The sequence below is a fragment of the Cantharellus anzutake genome, assembly GCF_015039405.1.
Source record: "Cantharellus anzutake strain C23 chromosome Unknown EI90scaffold_2, whole genome shotgun sequence".
In the NCBI taxonomy this organism is placed as follows: domain Eukaryota; kingdom Fungi; phylum Basidiomycota; class Agaricomycetes; order Cantharellales; family Hydnaceae; genus Cantharellus; species Cantharellus anzutake.
In genome coordinates, this window is record NW_024066952.1 from 549,192 (window position 1) to 568,673 (window position 19,482).

General features: G+C 49.0%; 9 protein-coding genes across 9 annotated transcripts; 4 read left to right on the plus strand and 5 right to left on the minus strand.

Annotated features, from left to right (window-relative positions):
* Positions 1 to 3: 3 nt before the first annotated feature.
* On the plus strand, positions 4 to 2,807 carry EI90DRAFT_3143425 (uncharacterized protein; the record flags this gene model as incomplete). Its single annotated transcript, XM_039065019.1, has 10 exons — positions 4 to 34; positions 99 to 270; positions 332 to 626; positions 687 to 1,001; positions 1,058 to 1,216; positions 1,272 to 1,511; positions 1,566 to 2,143; positions 2,195 to 2,462; positions 2,522 to 2,725; positions 2,784 to 2,807. 10 exons carry the CDS (start codon positions 4 to 6, stop codon positions 2,805 to 2,807), a joined length of 2,286 nt encoding a protein of 761 aa, XP_038923200.1.
* Positions 2,808 to 5,426: 2,619 nt separating this feature from the next.
* EI90DRAFT_783023 (uncharacterized protein) lies at positions 5,427 to 6,739 on the plus strand. The gene is made up of 7 exons (XM_039068040.1): positions 5,427 to 5,500; positions 5,581 to 5,844; positions 5,905 to 6,012; positions 6,081 to 6,153; positions 6,225 to 6,305; positions 6,363 to 6,533; positions 6,590 to 6,739. Exons 2-6 carry the CDS (start codon positions 5,701 to 5,703, stop codon positions 6,440 to 6,442), a joined length of 486 nt encoding a protein of 161 aa, XP_038923201.1. The 5' UTR covers positions 5,427 to 5,500; positions 5,581 to 5,700; the 3' UTR covers positions 6,443 to 6,533; positions 6,590 to 6,739.
* Positions 6,740 to 7,758: 1,019 nt separating this feature from the next.
* EI90DRAFT_783263 (uncharacterized protein) lies at positions 7,759 to 8,173 on the plus strand. Its single transcript, XM_039068041.1, has one exon. It carries the CDS (start codon positions 7,885 to 7,887, stop codon positions 8,116 to 8,118), a length of 234 nt encoding a protein of 77 aa, XP_038923202.1. The 5' UTR covers positions 7,759 to 7,884; the 3' UTR covers positions 8,119 to 8,173.
* A 1-nt stretch (position 8,174) lies between these two features.
* On the minus strand, positions 8,175 to 9,383 carry EI90DRAFT_3030105 (uncharacterized protein). The gene is made up of 2 exons (XM_039058189.1): positions 9,213 to 9,383; positions 8,175 to 9,165 (listed from the first exon to the last, which is right to left on the minus strand). The coding sequence occupies exons 1-2, from the start codon at positions 9,355 to 9,357 to the stop codon at positions 8,228 to 8,230; spliced, it is 1,083 nt and encodes a 360-aa protein (XP_038923203.1). The 5' UTR covers positions 9,358 to 9,383; the 3' UTR covers positions 8,175 to 8,227.
* A 39-nt stretch (positions 9,384 to 9,422) lies between these two features.
* EI90DRAFT_2903591 (PITH domain-containing protein) lies at positions 9,423 to 10,263 on the plus strand (the record flags this gene model as incomplete). The annotated part of the gene is made up of 4 exons (XM_039054146.1): positions 9,423 to 9,623; positions 9,699 to 9,759; positions 9,840 to 10,031; positions 10,064 to 10,263. The coding sequence occupies 4 exons, from the start codon at positions 9,423 to 9,425 to the stop codon at positions 10,261 to 10,263; spliced, it is 654 nt and encodes a 217-aa protein (XP_038923204.1).
* EI90DRAFT_3030107 (uncharacterized protein) lies at positions 10,092 to 11,201 on the minus strand. Its single transcript, XM_039058190.1, has one exon. The coding sequence runs from the start codon at positions 11,085 to 11,087 to the stop codon at positions 10,515 to 10,517; it is 573 nt and encodes a 190-aa protein (XP_038923205.1). The 5' UTR covers positions 11,088 to 11,201; the 3' UTR covers positions 10,092 to 10,514.
* On the minus strand, positions 11,124 to 12,631 carry EI90DRAFT_3143428 (serine threonine-protein phosphatase PP1; the record flags this gene model as incomplete). The annotated part of the gene is made up of 7 exons (XM_039065020.1): positions 11,124 to 11,180; positions 11,258 to 11,359; positions 11,420 to 11,706; positions 11,793 to 11,969; positions 12,024 to 12,254; positions 12,323 to 12,454; positions 12,574 to 12,631. The coding sequence occupies 7 exons, from the start codon at positions 12,629 to 12,631 to the stop codon at positions 11,124 to 11,126; spliced, it is 1,044 nt and encodes a 347-aa protein (XP_038923206.1).
* An 807-nt stretch (positions 12,632 to 13,438) lies between these two features.
* Positions 13,439 to 14,497, minus strand: EI90DRAFT_3030111 (Metallo-dependent phosphatase-like protein). Its single transcript, XM_039058191.1, has 3 exons — positions 14,193 to 14,497; positions 13,845 to 14,131; positions 13,439 to 13,786 (listed from the first exon to the last, which is right to left on the minus strand). Exons 1-3 carry the CDS (start codon positions 14,335 to 14,337, stop codon positions 13,700 to 13,702), a joined length of 519 nt encoding a protein of 172 aa, XP_038923207.1. The 5' UTR covers positions 14,338 to 14,497; the 3' UTR covers positions 13,439 to 13,699.
* A 2,627-nt stretch (positions 14,498 to 17,124) lies between these two features.
* EI90DRAFT_2831623 (uncharacterized protein) lies at positions 17,125 to 17,442 on the minus strand (the record flags this gene model as incomplete). Its single annotated transcript, XM_039053622.1, has 2 exons — positions 17,125 to 17,199; positions 17,284 to 17,442. Coding segments are annotated over 2 exons (234 nt in total), but the record flags the coding sequence as incomplete, so codon positions are not given.
* Positions 17,443 to 19,482: the final 2,040 nt, after the last annotated feature.

The following is a 19,482-nucleotide window of genomic DNA, read 5'->3' on the forward strand; positions in this document are numbered from 1 at the left end:
ACCATGAGCTTTGAGGATGTTGAGGAGCGCGATGGTGAGTTAATTATAGTTTGTAGGATGTCGGTGTGTAGCCTGGGTCTCAGATTACCCGTGATTAGGCGTTCGATTGTCTTGGAATGTATGGCCTTCGTCGCGCATAGAAGCAACTCGGACTGTGGTTCCCATCTCCGCACTGTACACTCCACTGAAAGTCAGAGAGGATCTTCCGCCTGTCCTTTACGAGCCTGTTTCATGCAAAAGCTCGTGCAGAGCAATTCTTAACCCTTATTGGTACTACATCCAACTTTTTCCTAAACCCCCGTATCCTGCTTCTGATGACAATCACTGGTAGTCAAATTGATGTCCGCGGGAAATTATGGATATGTCCGTTCTGCTTGCAACGAAATGCTTTCCCAGCGCACTACAAAGACATTTCCAATACCAACCTGCCAGCGGAGCTCCTCCCCAAGTACACCACTATAGAATACACTCTATCCAGACCCGCACCCGCACCCCCGATCTTCCTCTTTGTTGTTGATACTTGCCTTGATGAAGCTGATCTCAAAGCTCTTCGTGACACCATTGTTGTTAGCCTGAGCTTACTTCCTCCACACGCATTGGTCGGGCTGATCACTTATGGAACAATGGTCTGTCTCCGCATTTCAGTGACCCGATTCACATTCCGGTGTTGATTATCATCCTGTTAGACTCAAGTGCATGAGCTAGGTTACGCGGAATGCTCCAAGTCATACGTTTTCCGTGGAGGAAAAGACTACACGTCAAAACAAATTCAGGATATGCTTAGCTTGGGTGCCCAGAACAGAGCAGCACCTCGATCTGGGCAGCCCGTGCCTCCTCCGAGCTTTGGAGCCTCGCGCTTCTTGTTACCAGTTTCGCAAATTGAGTTCCAATTGACGGGACTTCTCGAGGCACTCCCTCGCGATCCCTGGCCTGTTGCAAACGATAAGCGTCCGCTGCGATCCACAGGGAATGCACTGAATGTTGCTGTTAGCTTGTTAGAGGTACGATGGGAACTCTTTGCTCCGAACTCGGAAACCCGAGCTCACACGGTCCGCAGGGGACTTTCGCGAATTCTGGTGCCCGCATACTACTGTTCACTGGAGGTGCATGTACGGAGGGGCCTGGGATGATTGTTGGGCAGCAATTGAAAGAAGCTATCCGTTCGCATCACGATATTGACCGCGAGACCGTCAAACACTTCAAGAGAGCATCTAAGGTCAGATATATGCGTTTCTCTTCGCGTGTTTAGCGGGGATTCACCAGTTCTTTAGTTCTATGAAGGTCTTGCAAAACGTGCTTCTGATAATGGCCATGCAGTTGACCTCTTCGCTGGCTGCTTGGACCAAGTTGGTCTTCTGGAGATGAAATCACTTGCAAACTCGACGAACGGTGTTATGGTCATTTCTGACTCATTTACTACTTCCATCTTCAAGCAAAGCCTCCTCCGCATGTTCTCAAAGGATGCGGAGGGGCATTTGCAAATGGGCTTCAATGCGACGTTTGACGTCCAGGTGAGCACCAATGCCTTGCTATTATTAAATTGTCCAACCTGACATCGCGTCCAGACAACGAAGGAACTAAAGGTTTCGGGCTTGATTGGTCATGCTGTCTCTGCGCAGAAAAAATCTGCCTGTGTAGGCGAAACTGAAATTGGCATTGCTCAAACCTCTGCTTGGAAGATTGCCACGCTCTCCCCGAAAACGTCTACTGCGGTATACTTCGAAGTAGTGACTCCCGCTGGACAACCTCTTCAAACTGGCTCCCGGGGTTTGATTCAGTTCGTGACTCATTATCAACACTCCAGCGGACAGATGCGTTTGCGTGTTACAACCATCGCTAGGAACTTTGCTGAGGCTGGCGCCCCGAGCATACCTGCTGCATTTGATCAAGAAGCCGCCGCAGTTCTGATGGCTCGAATCTCCGTTTTCAAGGCGGAGATTGATGACTCGCCCGATGTCCTTCGCTGGCTTGATCGCATGCTTATCCGATTATGCCAGAAATTCGCTGATTATAGGAAAGAGGATCCATCGAGCTTTAGACTCACAGATAACTTTAGCATATATCCGCAATTCATGTTCCACCTTCGACGGAGTCAGTTCTTACAAGTATTCAACAACAGTCCCGATGAGACAGCTTTCTATCGGTACGTAGCTCCAACTGATGCCAAGAAGCAGCCTCATTCATTTTCTTGCAGACATGTGCTCAATGAAGAGGACGTCAATGATTCGCTAATCATGATGCAACCCACCCTTATGTCTTACGCAATCGATACCCCTCCGCAACCCGTGCTCCTAGACAGTGTGTCGATCAAACCGGATGTTATCCTATTATTGGACACCTTCTTTCACATCCTCATCTTCCATGGCGCAACAATCGCCGAATGGCGTAAAGCTGGATACCAAGACCAGGAGGGGTACGAAAATTTTAATGAACTTCTGCAGGCGCCCGTAACGGATGCTCAGGTACGTGCACTAGTACCTGCTCCTGGGCCTAATCTTAAGCTCCAAGCTCATTTTTTTAGGAACTTCTTGCCGACCGGGCCCCAATTCCCCGCTATATCGTTTGTGACCAAGGAGGGAGTCAAGCACGGTTCCTGTTATCGAAGCTGAATCCATCTACAACACACATGTCAGGTGGAGTGTATGGGTCGAATGCTGGGTCAGGGCAGGCCATCTTTACCGATGATGTCAGTCTGCAAGTGTTCATGGAGCACCTGAAGAGACTGGTCCGTGACCTCTATCATTCTCATAACCTGAACCGCACTAATCACTCGTCGGATCTAGGCCGTTGGCGCATCGACAACTTAATTAAAGGTTCAATTAGACGTTAATACATGTATATATCATCAACTTTCCTTGGGTGCTTGTGCCGATATCTGAAGCAACATGATTAATGCCTTGCTACTGCCAAATTTGGAAAGTGCTCATGCCAGGCCGTCCCGAGGGGTTTGCCTGATGAGTATACTCCGCACCAGGTGCCTGATTCCCTTTCGCGATGCCGAGCTATACTGAGCAAAGGGGACCCCAATCTCCATCTAGACCTAGCGGTCCACGTCCCAAACCTCCTGTGCGAAACAATCCTACGATCACATTCTCCTTGCCCTATTACTAGTGCAGTTACTGAGGCGCCTCACGACTTGCCCTCAGAGCCATCCGGCGAGACATTCCCGAGAGGGAATCTCTTGCACAAAGGGTTTTATGATTTGTTAAATCTCATACCATCCGTCCTGCAACGTGCCGCTTGGCTCGGAGGCGGTGACAATGGACGCAATGAAATCGAAGAAGATATTGGGGGCCCCAAATACGATGACATACCTATAACAGCCGCTCCCCAACGAGACGACTGTTCGTGGCGCCCATTCCAATGCGTCGAGCCACTTACTTTAAAAGCCTCTTCCCACAGTTGCTCAAGAACTTCATACAGTTGGACTAGTGGGTGCTACGATATCCTCCTTCTCCTCTCCCACTCCGCCGCCTAAACTGTCGCGTCCCATCACGAAAGATATGCCATCCTTGCCAACTGACTTTGTGTGCGCGGTTCGTGAGTCTTAACGACCAATCATGCTGGACCCTATTGTTTGACTAGCTACGCTGTACTGGGCTGAGTCTGTTAAAAACATTCTGCGAAAGCAAGCCGCCATCCGAGATGTGATAATGAACCGACATTTCACTGCTGAGAGCAATGTTGACTTGCAAGTTGGACCAAGCAATCTGCGTGTTGTGAACGGTGGAAGTGCCTTATAATAACGTCCTCCACAGCGGCTTCTAAGCCTTCGAACTATGGAGGCACGAGATTAAATGAGACTTGTGTGGCCCCGGGTCTTGGCACTCGTATCTTTCTCTCGCGTCCGCCGTACACCTGCGATTCTGTCTAACCTCGCGCACGCCATACATGCTTATGGTTCCTCATATACTGATCATTCGTGTACGTTCAGTTTGTACCTTCTTATGATCTCACACGCTCCTTTCTCTAGTTTTTTGTCCTCTTTTTGTCGGTACGTTATCTTCCTCCTTTACTCGCGTTCCGCTGAACGCTTCGGCCTCCGTGCATTCTTTGCGCCCGCTGTTGCGTGTCGGCCCCTGTCCCTTCTTCGCGCCCGCTGTTGCGCAGTGCACGTCCCCTTTTCTGACATCCGCCATTCTTAGCCTCATGCTTTTTCTTCATTTTTTTAATTTTCGATTTTTCTTGCTAGTTCAACCGTGCGACCTTCGAGTACGGTTCCGATTGTAAGTATTTTGGTTTTACCAAGGGTGAAGGTGTTGTGACCTTCGGTTACCGTTGGTGGGTAGGATTTGTACCTTCTGTTACCCTTCACCATCCCCTTCGCCTAAGTGTACTCATTTTGTACTTAACCAGGTCGCTCGATATTTCAGAGGCTTCAACGTTTGTTGGGGTCGTCGCCACGCTACTTCGCTGCTCACCTGCCGCACACAAGACATTCATCATGTCCAAGAGCCCACGAAGATATCCACGGGCGCCGTTCGGATCAGGGATTCATCGAGATTCTGAAAATTTCCCGCTGAGTGTCAACACTTGTGCGCAACGAGTTGTAGTACACTTAGGTGGAGATGGGGATGGTGGGTAACACTGAAAAAACAGGTAGCAGCAACAGATGAGCAGAGAACAAAGCGAAGTTGCAAAGGCCAGAAGGATCCGAAGGATCTTAAGGGAGACCAAAGGGCTAGCGCCAAAGGTAATTGAAGGTCACAACATCTTCACCCTTAGCAAGACCGAATATTTACAACCGGAACCGCGCTCGAAGGTAGCTGGCAACAAAAAACCGAAAATCAGAACATGTCATAAAAAAGTAGACAGAATACAAGACCGAGTATGAAGGCATACGGCGGAGGCCAGGCAAAGAATTGATAGAGAAGGCACAAAAGGCTGATGCGAAGCGTGCAGCAGACCCAAGAAGAGAAAAGATGTGTAGGATCATAAGAGCTGCAAACTGAACATATGTGGATGATCAGCATGCGAAAAGCCATCAGTGGGCATGGCGCACGAGAGGTCAGGCAGATTTCATAGGCGTGCAGCGGACGCGAGGGAAAGGGTATGAGTGCTATGACTCGAGGGTACACAAGTTCTCGTGAACAAGGCAGAAGTCTGGACGCTCTCGAGGCTGACTTGATACGGCTGGTGGACTTCGGCTTCTTAGCGGTTGCAGGCCTACTTTTCGGGTCTTACGGATTCTGCATCAAGGGCCCCTTCGCCTGCACCCTCTGCACTTGCTAGCAGGGGGCTTAAGAACACCGTCAAGCTTCACGACATTCCGGAAGACTCGGACTACACCCCGGGCCAGACTAACTTTGACTTCTCCATCTTAACTCTTGATCGCGCGGTGTCTTGCAAAATCCATTTTGAGAAACCATTCTTCGAAAACCCCTACCTCGTGGCCGAGGGTGTCTCGCCCTGGAGCGCGATCTTGCTACAATGCTATCCCTGCTAAAGAGAAAAATGGAGAAGAAACGAATCGGATTATTTGAGAGACAAGAGGCAGAGGGTAAGTGAGTGCTGAAGCATTCGTTCACTTAAAAATCATTCGCGAGCCTAAAAGACATCCGGCTCTACATCATGAAACAGGTCTGTTCCCACTCCACAAAGTCAATATGTTACGGAAGGGGCAGGAGGGTCACACAACAACTCCATCGCTTCGCGAGGAGCGTCTGCTCCTTGGTCATCGAAGGCTTGCAGGCCGATGTGATGCTTGAACTTTTTCTGGACGGAAGGCGACGTCAAAAATGGTGCTCAGGGTCCCAGTCCGGGTGCGAGGACCACCTGAGCGACTTGTCTATGATCCAATTGCAGTCGGACGACACGAACGTCGCAAAGGCGCGGGGACACGAGGTGGGACCATCCTCGGAGAATGTCTAAACGCGCTGTAACTTATTCCCTAAAACACGGAAGGCACAGCCCCTTCTTCTGTCACACTATTGCCCTCTTCACTTTGGGTGGAGCCGTTGGGGGCATGCCCACCTGAATTTGATACTTAACTCTGGTGCGCTGCCGGACATTGTAAGTGATGAATCGAAGAATGCAAGAGGGGAAAGAGGACAAACTCCTTGCTCGTGCCATGCATTAAGAGGCGCGGCACGCTGATTACCGTAAGGACCAACGTCGGCCATGGTGGTCACTCCCAAAAGTCGTATTTGGCCGGTGCGTTGCGATCATTGTGTGTTGTCCAAGTACCACATATAGACTGACCATTTGACATCGCTGCACTGCAGTAAGCCACCGACCCAGGGTGAACAGCACCCAAGAAGTTAGCAGAGTCAATATGAGCGAGAACACAAGCAACGATGCAGACAGTTAGTTTTCAGTGTCCTCACGCTCTTTATTAGCGATCTTGACTTGGGCATGAAAAGCAGAATCCCCTACCCGACCTGGTGGGGTTTGGGGTTTGGAAGCAAACAGAAGCAAATGGAATCGAGGGCGATATAAATAGATGAAGGTGACACTAGAACTTGGTTAGGAACAGAATGTAGGGACGCGAAAGTGGAGGCAAATTCAGCCGCAAATAAGGAGGATCCTACAGTGTAGGTAGATTATTTTTGACATCTCACTTTGCTTCTGAAGAACTTTCCTTTCTCAGCTTGCAACACATGCCTAAACTGCATGTAAACTAGCGGAAAAGCAGTGTTTTTGGATACTTCATTGATGTATCAGAGCAGTTTTATGTACTTTTGAGTAACGAAAAAATTTGCTCAAAAAAATTGGCAGTGAATTAGAATGTGATCACGTGCCACCCAAACGCCGTCCCTCCGAAATGCCTGCCCTAAATGTTCGCAAGCACCAAGCCTATGAACAGAGAACAGGAAGCTCAAGGACATTTGGGAAGCATCTAAGACTTTGAGGCCGACTCCATATCTGAATGTTCCACCACAAATTGGGATCTCTCAACTGATGTGGGCTCTGAGGAATCTGAAGAGGAAGACTATGTAAGGAGCTTGGAGACATTTTATGATGTTTTTGAGAAGCCAAGCTGCTGAGGAAAAGGAGTTCAGAAGTACAAATCTCATACACGAGTGAAACAACTCTGTTTGACAAGTAATCTTCCTTACCTCCACCTTCCAAAAAAGGAAATCGATTTCCGAAAAAAAATTGGCAGTCTTGCCAAATTTCAAAAACTTGTAGAATAATGCGTTATATGCTTTCTTTATAGTACAATTTTCATTTGAGACAAAGTTGACTAGTAGGATTTTTTGCTGTGGAGTTGTCATGGATAATCTACCTACACTGTAGTAACCTAGCGGTGAGTATTGAGCTTACATAACCCGATCTCTGTGTTTACACCCCCTCTGTGTAAATCGAGTTTGATCTTTGGTCCAGCGACTTTCTGATTGTTTTAAGATTTCGTGAGTCTCTTAACCATCTGAACTCAATCGCCAGCCCAGGAGAGGGTCGACTGGTGAAACCCAGCTCCACAAACCCAGGATGTTTTCATTCCATACCCGGTACAACGTGAATCTGGGTTTCACCTTCGCGGTAAATCCTCTCCTAGGTGGAATGATAGTGTGTGAATGGGGAGTGAACATTGTAGCATGTGTGGTTAGGGTTGATATGAGGGGTTTGGTCGAGCTGGGAGCAAGACCTATCGATATTGGATGTCCTTTTATACGCCCAGGTTACGTCTGACATTGGGGTATTTTCGTAAACCTAGGACATTAGCAATGATAGAGGGCCTCTTGCACGGCCATAGGTTTTTCGCGTTTGCAGGACCCGCTACGGAGTAGTGGGAATAACTGATGAAATCCTCGGATAATCAAACCTTCAGAATGAAACGCTATTCAGTCCATGAGGTACCAACAGATGATACCAGACAATTTGATGATAACATTCCAGCCGAGGTAGGTATTGTCCTCTTGTCGATCCAATCTTTATTTTGTCATGTGTGGTAAGACACTCCTGCCGGCGAACTCCCAGCAAGCTCCAATCCTCAGTGGCCAACTCTATGGAAATGAGGTTCTCGAAGGGCGTAAAAAGCTTGCGTTCATGGGTTTAACACACAAAGCAATCGCTTACCCAGTGTACCAAAACGGTTTGCGTGTAATCGAAAGACCCCTTTACCGCGATGCATCGACCAGGTTAACCTACAGTCAAAACCGTGCGCCGTCATTATAACTTACGTCCTCTCATTGATGCACTCAGTACGATCTGTTAGCCTCACGATTTCTTATGATCGCTCTCATGTGTATCTTTATTACCTCCCAATGTATCATGCTGTTCTAATCTATAGCCAACCACTGCCTTCGATAAGCTTCCGACCTCGTTCTCTCTCGACAACCTCTTTTGGCCGTATCCCTTCCTTTGCCTCGAGGCGCGTAATTTTGCCGCCTACACCGTCGCCAAAGCCTAACGGTGCACTACCCCCTTGTAGCATCATCATCGTTGTCTTCACAACTTGCATTGGATTCCTACTTCCAATGACCTTCGCACTGAGATCGCGAATTCCCGCTGCCTTGCATATCCGGTGGATATAGGGATTGACTGCAAGACCAAACCCGGCAGGACGTGGCCACATAGTTACCTGAGTAGCTCCTAGCTTGTGATGGATCTCAGTGAATATGGTTCGATTTTCGAATCGTTCGACAGTGTCTAGCGATTTGAACGCATCCGCATATGCTTTCGTTTGCGCGGCACCGATATTTTCCGAGTCTTTCCCTTGCCCAACTCCCATTACACCATCACCGTTGCCGACAACAACGAGTGCAAAGAATGAAGCTTGTCGACCTTTGGGTGTTTGCTGTACGACCCTTTTAACGATCAATGGGTATCGATGAAGCTTCTGGAGGAATTGTTTGGGGTAGAGCATACGCGCATTAGCTATTTCCTGTCTTTGCGCGTCGATTTTATGGTCTCCATCTTGCTTTGACCGCCGCTTGCGGCCTCGAATGTTTTCTTTCTCCCAACCCTCCTCAATGGATTTCGAGCTGTCACCGTCTTCAGATTTAGTTATGGATTGTTCTACAGATGTGGAAGGAAAGGGCTCTATGGACGATCCAAATCGGGGCGTGTGATGAATGATTGTAGCTGAGTATGGGTGTTTGACAGTGGGAGAGACGTGTGACACGACTTTGGTGTCAAGAATAGGGTCAGGTTTCGTAAGATCAGGAAAACGCGTCATTTCCTCAGCTGCAGGAAGCAGCTTCGGTTTCGAGTGTTTTGGGGCTATGGTGCGCCATCGGGTGGGGGTGCGAGGGGGGAGGTAGATGAACTGGTGGATGTTGCAGAAGAGGAAGAGGACCGCACCCCATTACCCAAACCTATAACACCTTTCGAGGAGAATAGATTTGCATCGGTAATTAAACGCTGGGGTTTACTGTTAAAGGCGAGGAGCTGTCCCCAAGATGCTCTGTACATTTTGGAAACAGGGCGGAAACTGCCGGTGCCGAATCTATTTCCCACGCATCTTCGATTCAATCTTAATGGCTGACGTTGCCCAAACTGACCAAGAGACGGAAGAGTATGACCTTGGGCTTGATACTTCAACCCTATACACCGTGATTGATAGGGACAAAGTGTTCGGGCTCAACTTAACTGTGCCCGAGGATGCGAAGGAAGTTATTAAAACCTGGAACGATCGAGACTCCGTAGACAAATGGGTAGACAGTGGAGTGGACGATCAAGTGCGTGTGCGCCTTGGATGTGACCGTTTTATTTAGTTCTGTGAGTCCTAACTCCTGGTATATTCTTCGGTCTAGCTTATAATACACGTTCCATTCATCGAGAGCGTCAAGGTACGGAGTGTGCTCCTCAAACCCGGTACGTGTTGGTTCTGTGCACCTGATTGTATTCACTGCCTCGGAATATACATGGCATACTCAGACACTCTTTCGAAACAGCTCGAGGCGAGACGTGTCCGCAAAGACTTCGGATCTATGCGAACCAGCCCTCAGGCGTGGACTTTGCGGACGCTGAAAACATCAAACCTCATCTTGACATGTCAATTCTAGAAGGTGATACAGGCGTCACGGAGTACCCTCTCAAGGTGGCAGCATTCACAAACGTTAGCTCGCTAACGCTCTTCTTTGCAAGTCATGTGCACTTCGTTATTCCCATGTGATAGCTCACCCATTTCCCATATGGCAGTCGGAGTCAGCGTCTGAAGAATGCACAAGGATTTACTTCATCGGGTTCAAAGGCGATACTCGCAGAACAAAGAAAGACACTCGAACGAAACTCGATCTCGCTGCTGCGAATGCGGCTGATGCAACAGTCACCAAGCTCGCAGAGAAAGCCGGACCTTCACAGACAACCATTCGTTGACGGCTTACCATTTGGACTACTATCCTGGACTTTCCCCAAATACTTTTGACAGCGATCGAAATAGAAATTGTTTGTGACATGTGCAGCAGCCAAATCCTGAAACCCCGAGCAGTGTCGCGCGTTCGATGTCATAATATGGTTGATTTTACTCGAGGGGTGAATAGAATGATTGAGATACGAAAGTCTGTAGAAATGACTTTAATGGAAGAGAAGCCGTAGTGAAGAGAAACAGCGAGGATAAGCGAGAAAACCTAAGAGACAAGCACTATATGTCCACCGTTGCAGCTTTGATAACGGAGTACCGGGTCGACGATGGGGGGATGCGAAATTGCGATGGGGCACGACAGAAGTCGATATGACCGAGTGGAGTGGGCGTTTGCTAAGTGGTGCAATGAATCAGAGGAGGTCGTGAAGCAATCCGCATGGAAGACGGGCTGTGAGAGACAGATAAGGGAGCAAACAAGGGGCGTGTGCGGAGTGTTGAACATCCGGAATTGGCATGCAGTTTGTTGGAACGAGGGTAGTATTGGTGTCGGAATGGTCCAGTGCATGACTCTGCATGTCCATTGGAAACATGCATGGCCGGGCGCAACGATCCACGAGGAGCCCAGCGTAAACGCAGAGAGATGGAAGCGACCAGAGGATACCGAGCTAACCCATTGATAATTATAACGAGGGTACGGGTCTTTATTAAGGGAAATGGTAAAGGGGATAGGCTTGGGACCAGATACGTCCAAACCTCGAACTCCGCACCACGGGCAAGCATTCCACTCCACCACGGTCACGCAAACATCAATCAGGCCGACGACCATCCGCAATCTCATGACCGTTGGCAAGGATACACATTCAACACACCCACATCACGAACGTTCGCTGCATCCAGGGTGCCATCGATCCATCCCTTGGCACTGGCCCAACTACGCGCCGATATCAATCCTGAGATTTAAATGTTTCAGCGCGGCAATCCCCTAATTTCCAGAGGTGGCGGATATACCTTGCCGTCCTTCTTCTTTTGTTTACGAGGTGGTGTCATTTGTCGTCCAGCGCCCATTCCACCGTAAGGGTACTTTGCTTTCTTCTCTGCAGGTTTCAGAATCTTCGGGAAAAAAGCGTGAGCGTGTCAGGGGGATTCAAGGGCACCCAGGATGCAACATACCTGGAACGAGCACAACAAAGTCTCATCGACACTCATCATCGCCCCTGCATTATCAAATTCGCCACAATAATTTGGAGCTGAGAAGAGCGTGACCAGCTGCCGCTTTGCGAAGAACTCGTATCCATCCTCAACAACCTGGTGTGCTCTGCAGATGAGATCCATGTCGTGCTTCTGTAAGAATCTCGACACAACGTCGGGTCCGAAAGTGAAAGAAACACCACGATCGTTTTCGCTCCACCCAGTAATGTCTTTGTCCGGATCTGACCACAGAAGATCACAAAGGAGACCTATGTGTCAGTTAGCAGAATGATGCATGTGGAGACGTCGAGATAAATTAGATCTTCGATGAAGTACGCTCAAACAAAGAACTTACCAGTGTCAGGCACGTCCGTCGGTCGCATGACTCGACGTATCTGCTCCATGCTCTGCAAATCAGGACTCAGGCCTCCGTGCATGGTGAATATTTTCTCGTCTATGATAGCAGCAATTGGCAAACAGTTAAAACAATCTGTGAAAGTTTTCCACAGCTTGATATTGTACCGCCGTTTACCTAGTAGAGCGCATAAACTGGAACATCAATGCATACTGAACGACGCTGGCTCACATTCATCATAGAATCCGTATATACGGTTGATGCTTGCACACTCATGATTCCCGCGAAGGATAAAAAAGTTCTCCGGATATTTGATCTTGTACGCAAGAAGCAGACATATTGTCTCCAAGCTCTGCTTCCCTCTATCGACATAATCACCTAGGAACAAGTAGTTGGCCTCCGGAGGGAAACCGCCATATTCAAACAAGCGAAGGAGATCGTAATACTGTCCGTGTATATCGCCTGCACATGGGTTTGTGATAGTCAGAGGTCGTTGGAGTGTGAGGCGTAAAGGAGCCCTGGGAACTTGCCGCAAATCTTTATGGGGGCCTCCAATTCCAACAGGATGGGCTGATTAATGAAAATTTCCCGTGCTTTAGTGCAGAGATACTTGATCTCAAACTCCTGTAGCTGGACGGCTTTCCCAGGCCGATTGCCGCGTACTGCAAAATGATAAGGGTGGAAGATCGGCGATACGAACCGACAGAGTAACAAGATCAGCGAACGAAAGCAACCAAGGACAAAACGCTGCAAAGAGATGGGACAATAATAATGATCTCACCTTCCAGTAACCGATCTATAACGGAGTCAAGGTCGATTTCGCCCGTAGGGTCCGCCATGTGTTATCGTGCTATTGAGATGCGGGCGAGGAATTAAGCGATGAGGATCGGAATGAGCGTTCACGCCTAAGAAGGAGCATCAACCATACCAGATGTATAAATGGGTCAATGAATGCGAGATGGTATCACTTTGCTTCGTTGAAGAGCGGTAAGATGTGCGATGAAGATGCTGGGCCGGGGGGCCGCTGTCGTATCCACTCGTCAAAGTAGTTTCCTATCAGTTAGTAGGGTGAAAAATGTAAGAGGTGTCAGCATGGCGCAATACAATTCCAGGGGTGCCAAAACGAGAAAGTTGGAGGAAGGGTTGCGTGATGACATGGGTTTTCAGTCGGGATCTGGGCTCAAAGATCCATGGAAAAAACGGAGGTCTGCCATGACAGGAACGTAGCGCCCGTTCGTCCTAGAGGCTACCATAGTAGAGGGGAAAAAAAAAATAGGACTGACCAGGAAGCGGAGATGGAAGAAACTTGGAAGATTGTCCCACAAATACGTGCAAGACAAACGCGGGCAGATGTGAAAATATGACGCGTGACTTGCAATGTGGTCGGTCCCGTGACCCCTCTCAGGAAACTCAGTCTTCACGTCCGGATCAGATAACGCCCCCGCGCCCCTGAGGATTATCGCCCCACGATGGTTGATACCTTCCAGCGATCTCCCGGTGCTCATTAGGAGTGAGGTGTTAATGGGAAAGTTCCCTTACCCGTTGAGGCTCACTTATCGACTGATGCGATTAATTCACCGGAGACCCTACAGCTACATTGCCAACATAGCATTTACCCGTTAAAGAAATATGCTCAAGTGCCGGGCACAGGCAACCATTGGTTAAGCTACTATTGTAACTCTATTGGGACCAAACTTTTAGCATCTCAGCGCACCCAACTCCTGGCTCCTGCTGTGGCTTGGCGTTCATGGTTATCTGGCCCAAGCTTAGGTGTCCGAAGATAATACTAGTATATTACACAGGTGGAAAATCATGAAACAAATAGGGGGAGCTGAGCTCACGGGCCGCACCAATGCCCTTTACACGTTCCCTCACCACCGTGTTTAACAACGTGACTTCTAAACCCGCTAAATCGACATTTGCCGCCATATCCGTGGCATAGTAGCAATGTCTCGAGTACTATACTGTGACTTCTGATTCGTTGGCTTTAGAATCTGGAAACGAACGGTCATCTCCTCCGTTCAGGGCGATCGAAAAACATAGATTACTCACTTGGAAAGAACATACCAGCAGCTCATCGACATTCATGATCGCCCCCGCATTATCGAATTCGCCACAGTAATTTGGCGCGGAAAAGATAGTCACAAGCCGCTTTCTCGCAAAGAATTCGTATCCATCTTCGACTACTTGATGGGCACGACAAATGAGATCTAGGCTGTGCCGTTGGAGAAACCCCGAAACAATGTCGGCTCCGAACGTGAAGGAAACGCCACGATCATTCCTGCACCATCCCAATGTGCCCTTTTCGGGATCAGCCCACAGCAGGTCGCAGCACAATCCTGCAGTGTTTCCAGATTAACAGTATGCCTCAATAATTGGACTTTACTGTGAGCTGCTGACCTGCATCCGGGATATCCATCGGGCGCGTCATCCGCCGTATTTGCTCCATGTTATAAAGGTCCGGGCTTAGTCCTCCATGCATGCAGAATATCTTGTCATCGACAACTGCCGCGAGTGGAAGGCAGTTGAAACAATCGGTGAACATCTTCCACAACTTGATGCTGTATCGCCTCTTGCCTATATCATAACGCAGGAAGCACAAAGTGGGGGGTTTCGTCGACCAAGTCCAACCGCCTTTCTATACCAATCACTCTCACATTCATCGTAGAACCCGTATATGCGGTTGGTATTAGCACATTCATGATTGCCCCGGAGAATAAAGAAGTTTTCGGGATACTTTATTTTATAAGCAAGCAAGAGACAAATCGTCTCAAGACTCTGCTTCCCCCTGTCCACGTAATCCCCCAAGAATAGATAATTCGACTCTGGTGGGAACCCACCTTTTTCGAATAATCGGAGAAGGTCGTGGTACTGACCATGAATATCGCCTGAACGGAGAACATCCCGGACGTTGGCATGCGCGAGTTACCCATACACATACGCATACGAAATAAGAGGTCTTATCCAAACAGATCCTATTCCTTACTTACCACATATTTTGATAGGTGCCTCCAGTTCAAGAAGGGTGGGCTGACTGATGAGAATCTCCCGCCCCTTCTGTATCAAATTCTGTATTTCCCATTCCCGCAGGTGGACAGCTTTTCCTGGTCGAAGGCCTCGGACTTTACGACGAGAAAAAGGAGGTGCAACGCGCGGTCGAGGGTTGGAAACTGAGGACCGGAATTGAAGGGGGGAGAACAATATGACGATTCGTACCTTCCAGCAATCGACCAATGATAGAGTCTACGTCGAACTTCAGGGGATCGATGATACGTTGTGCATTCATACGGGTACGAACTGACGCGGGGGAACGAGCTGTACGTCCGGTGTTTGATTCGAAAAAAAAAAAAAAGGGAAACGACGTGAAAGTTGGAGACACAGAGTGATCGTCAACTTGGAAAGACCCCTTCAACGCGGGGGGAATGCAATGGAGGAAGGAAGATATATTGCAGTGAGGATTCGCCGGGTGTAAAGAACCATATATTCATATCACGATCGCACAACGTTTTTGCTCGCGCGCCGCTAGCAATGAAAAATGGCCATATCAGGAACAACTGCTCGATTTTCACCCTATCCCTCAGTTCAATGATCTTGATCTGTGACTTCCACGCGTCAATAGTATAAACATCATTAGGTGCCAAGCATGCATGCCGTGAAGTCGGTGGCCATGTTAGATAACACAGGCTCCCCCTCCCCCCTTCCCTTCCCCCCACCGGATCCGCACACGCACACCTCACGACATCTAGTACAAACGGGTCCCTCTTCGCCTTGCAACATCGTGCAAACCTCACGGCTCTCGCGCTTAAGTAATCCGGAGTTCAACGATGAATTGACGAACCTATATATATCCGCCTTGTCGAATTGCGCCACATACTTACACGCGTCATTCTCATACTCCAAATAACCATGAACCGGCGAAAAAAATAATTTCGATTCGTCCGCTGCAATCGATCCCAAGTTGAATTGAACAAAGAATATTGACAGGTTCTGGAGGGACTTCCTCCGCATTACGGATACTTGATAGCACGCCCCCTGGACGAGGGGACAACATTAAGTTGGAATTGGACCAGGTTCCGGATTACCAAAAAATCGACTTCATGAACATGTGAGGGCTCCCAGCTCACGGTCGACCACCTGATGGAACGGTCACCAAAGTACCAAAGCGGCGGCACTTAAAACGCCCTAGTCGTTGAGTTCCAACAAGCCAAGTTGAAGTATCAATTTACTCCAGAATTTCAGTGAGTAATAGTTCAAGGCAGATATGAGATGTGCATGTAGAGTCTCCAGTGGCGAGATGAAGCGGGGACTGCAACAGAGCTAGCAGTGAGTAAAGCATGCGCACCCATTCTAACTATCGTACGGGCTTACAATTCGGACGTATCCTATCTCCTATCGCCCGGCCCTGCCTGTGCTAAATATAGGGGTGTCACGGTTCGCTTCGGGAGCGATTATTTGGTCCTGGAACGATTCGAACCAACTTTGTAAAAAAATCCACTAATCCAGCAGCACAAAGCTCAGGCTCAGAATAATATTTAAATTACCCAGCGATATGTCACTTGTATGCATCATGAGTCAGATTCGAGGTATCAGGATACAAGACGGGGGTGGGGATTGTCGTATTTCCTCTACTTTTTTGTATGTTGTGGCTCATGCCTTGCAGTTTGTTTTTGTTTGATCTCTTCTGACGTTTGGATTGCTGAACTGTTGTTTTTGTTTGTCCAATGCGACTTGTTCCTTCCTTGCAATCCATGGCCCGGGTTCCGGCCGTTCCCACTAGATGCTTACACCATCTGATTAGACAAACAAATTAGCAAACAAATAATATTGCCATGTATCCAGACATTGCTAGACACTAAACATGGCAAGAAGACTACTAGATATTGCAGATCACGCAACACCAGTGAATGATGAAGAGTAGCGAAGGAGAAAGGGAAAAGGGATGAGGGGGAAAGGGGTGTGGTAGTGCTGAGTGCGCAGATACCGAAATGTTTGATTGTGCACGTATACGATACAGTCAGTTAGTTCAGTTCAGTTCAATGAAGAGGATCGTTAATCGTCGGGGACATTAATCGTACGAAGTGGGGTATCGGTAGGAACTTTGCCGAGGCACAGCGAAACACAAAGGCAAAAAAAAAACCAAGCCAAGAATTCACGAATGACGTGAAAACGGTTAGCAGACCATCTGGAGTCCGTTATTTTTTGTTCCAATAAATAAAATCCATGGGGGTGATAATACGTAGATGATGCAGCCAAGCAAGGAAGAAAGCGATCAAGCTCCGGACGCCTGTTCAGTGACCTCGCCATCCGCAGGTCTTCTTCTTCGCCTACGTCGCCTCGGTAATGGAGGCAATTTCGGCATAGGCCTCTCATCCAAATCGAGAGCCACATTTGTCGCAGCTTGGAACGCCTGATGCAAGCACATGCCAAAAAAAAAAAAGTAATCAGCCAAATGACCCAGAGAGTGGAGAGACACAAAAGAAAAGGAACTCACCTCAACCCAATTCACGACCTCCATCATACTGCTCGCCTGTAAAAGGAACTGTTCCCCGCCAGCCCTAACTCGCATTACATTCCTCCTCTTCAAGTAATCACTTCCCAATCCACTCTCAGCATTTTGAAGCGAATAGACTTTCAACAGCATATTGCTTGGTTTAAAATGACTTGAGAATCCACCTCCACTGCATTGGCGGACCTGTCGTGATCCACTCGAGGATGAGAACGATGACACACGAGTGTGGGGTGTTCGGGTTGATGATGCAGATGATGATGATGAAGGTTGGGGCAGAGGGACGGAGGAAGTAAATGGTGATGCGATAGCATTTGCTACAGAGAGCAACTCGCTCGTGTTTGGTTTATCAAAATTCGGACCCAAGCTATATCCGAATCCCGCCGAAGGAGCCAGCTCCAGCGAAGTAGGCAACGAGGCGGGTGAGGAAGCGGAAGCGATAGCGCTGGATCCCGACGATCGAGACGACGCCTCATCACCGTCCAGCCTGAGTCGACCAGACCCAGACCCTGTAGTAGACGACATCTGACTACTGCTACCAGTCGCAGACCCGGTCCTCCTCCTCGCAGCCGCCCGTTCCCTCTCCTGCATCGCCAACCGCCGCTGATGCTCCTCCTCGATGTGCCTCTGAATCAAAACTTGTTGATTCTGAGTCCGAGCAATAGAGCGGCTCAACTCTATCTCTCTCAACATCTGCTGCGCCTCCGGCGACGTAGCTTCCGCAGGAAAGTGAACATGACGGGCCGTTAACTCAACGTCATATTCTGTCTCTATCCGCCCTTGCTCGATCGTCAAATCATAAGCACCAGCACCAGCACCTTTCATCCCTTGTCGAATCGGGCACTTGAACAGGACCTTCCTCGGATCATGCTTATACACCCTTAGGCTCGTTCCATTCAGCACAAAGAACAATTTCTTCCATCCTCTATCCCTCGCCTGGATACCAGGCGCTGAGAATTCCATCTTCCGGTTGAGCCACCCTTCGACATGGACTTCACAGGAATAAGCCGGCAATTTCTCCTTCCCTTCATCATCTCGTGGCCGTGCCGGGAAAAGTGTCCGATACATTGGAGGCGCAAGGGGGAGGTCAGGCATCGAACGTCGTCGCTTAACCGTAGCCGCAGTGGCAGGTACGTTTTTGCGAGCCGACGCCGAATCGGCAGTGCCTATTGTGGCTGTAGCAGCAGTAGCGGCAACATTCTTATGGGGCGCCCTGTGTAATTCCTCTTTAAGATCCGCTTCCGCCACGGTGTCGGGTCGAACATCAGGGATTCGGTGGGAACCAAGTGTAACCATGCTCTTTGATGCATGACGAGAAAGACCGGGCATTAACCGGGCGCGCGCCCCGTGGCCGAGCGGAGGGGAGATGCCCGCAGCATATTTTTCTGCCGCAGCACCAGCACTGCTATCGCGATCGTTCATCCTGGATGTATGGTTAACAAAGTCGCTGGGCCGAGGTGTGTTTGACGCCACACTACTCCCGGCGCCACTATGATTGTGGAAGGGTGAAGATGAGAAAGAGCAGGACGAAAAATAATCATGCTGTCCCCTATCCACATCACCCGCTCTAGGAGTTCGCGCCCCTATGGAATTGACGCCCTTAATTGCAACTCCAAAGCCACCCACATCCAAACCCCCGATCAGGAACTCTTCCGGTATGGAAAGCCGTGAAGGTACCCAGGCTGCTGGTTCACGGGTTCGAGATTGATCACCAGCTACATCTCGCAACGTTGAAGACGATGGGGGAAAGCACATTGACACAGAGTCAATTCCCCCTGAGGGATGGTGTTCAGAAGAGGTATTATCGCTATCAATATCGTTATCCTCATCCTCGGCGGGGCTGGAAGCTCGGGGAGAAGCAAACCCCTCTTCGTCTTCTCCATCATCATCTGAGCCGGCGACTTCTTCACCCTCGACGCTCCCGACCGACGGACGACCGGTGGTACGATACAGGGGAGGCACCGAACGCCGAACCGACTGTAAGTCTGGTGGTTGCTGTTGAGGATTAACCTGTGAAAGTCACGTGTGAGAAAAATTTGATTGGTCAACGCAATAATTTGAATGCAAGAAGGCAAACTGTGCCATCCACGGTTGGAAGTTTTGGATTAAGAGAGAAGAGGGGCGAAGAGGAGCAAATAGAAACATACCTGTGTTGAGGAAGATGCAACAGGGGGTAGTGTTGGA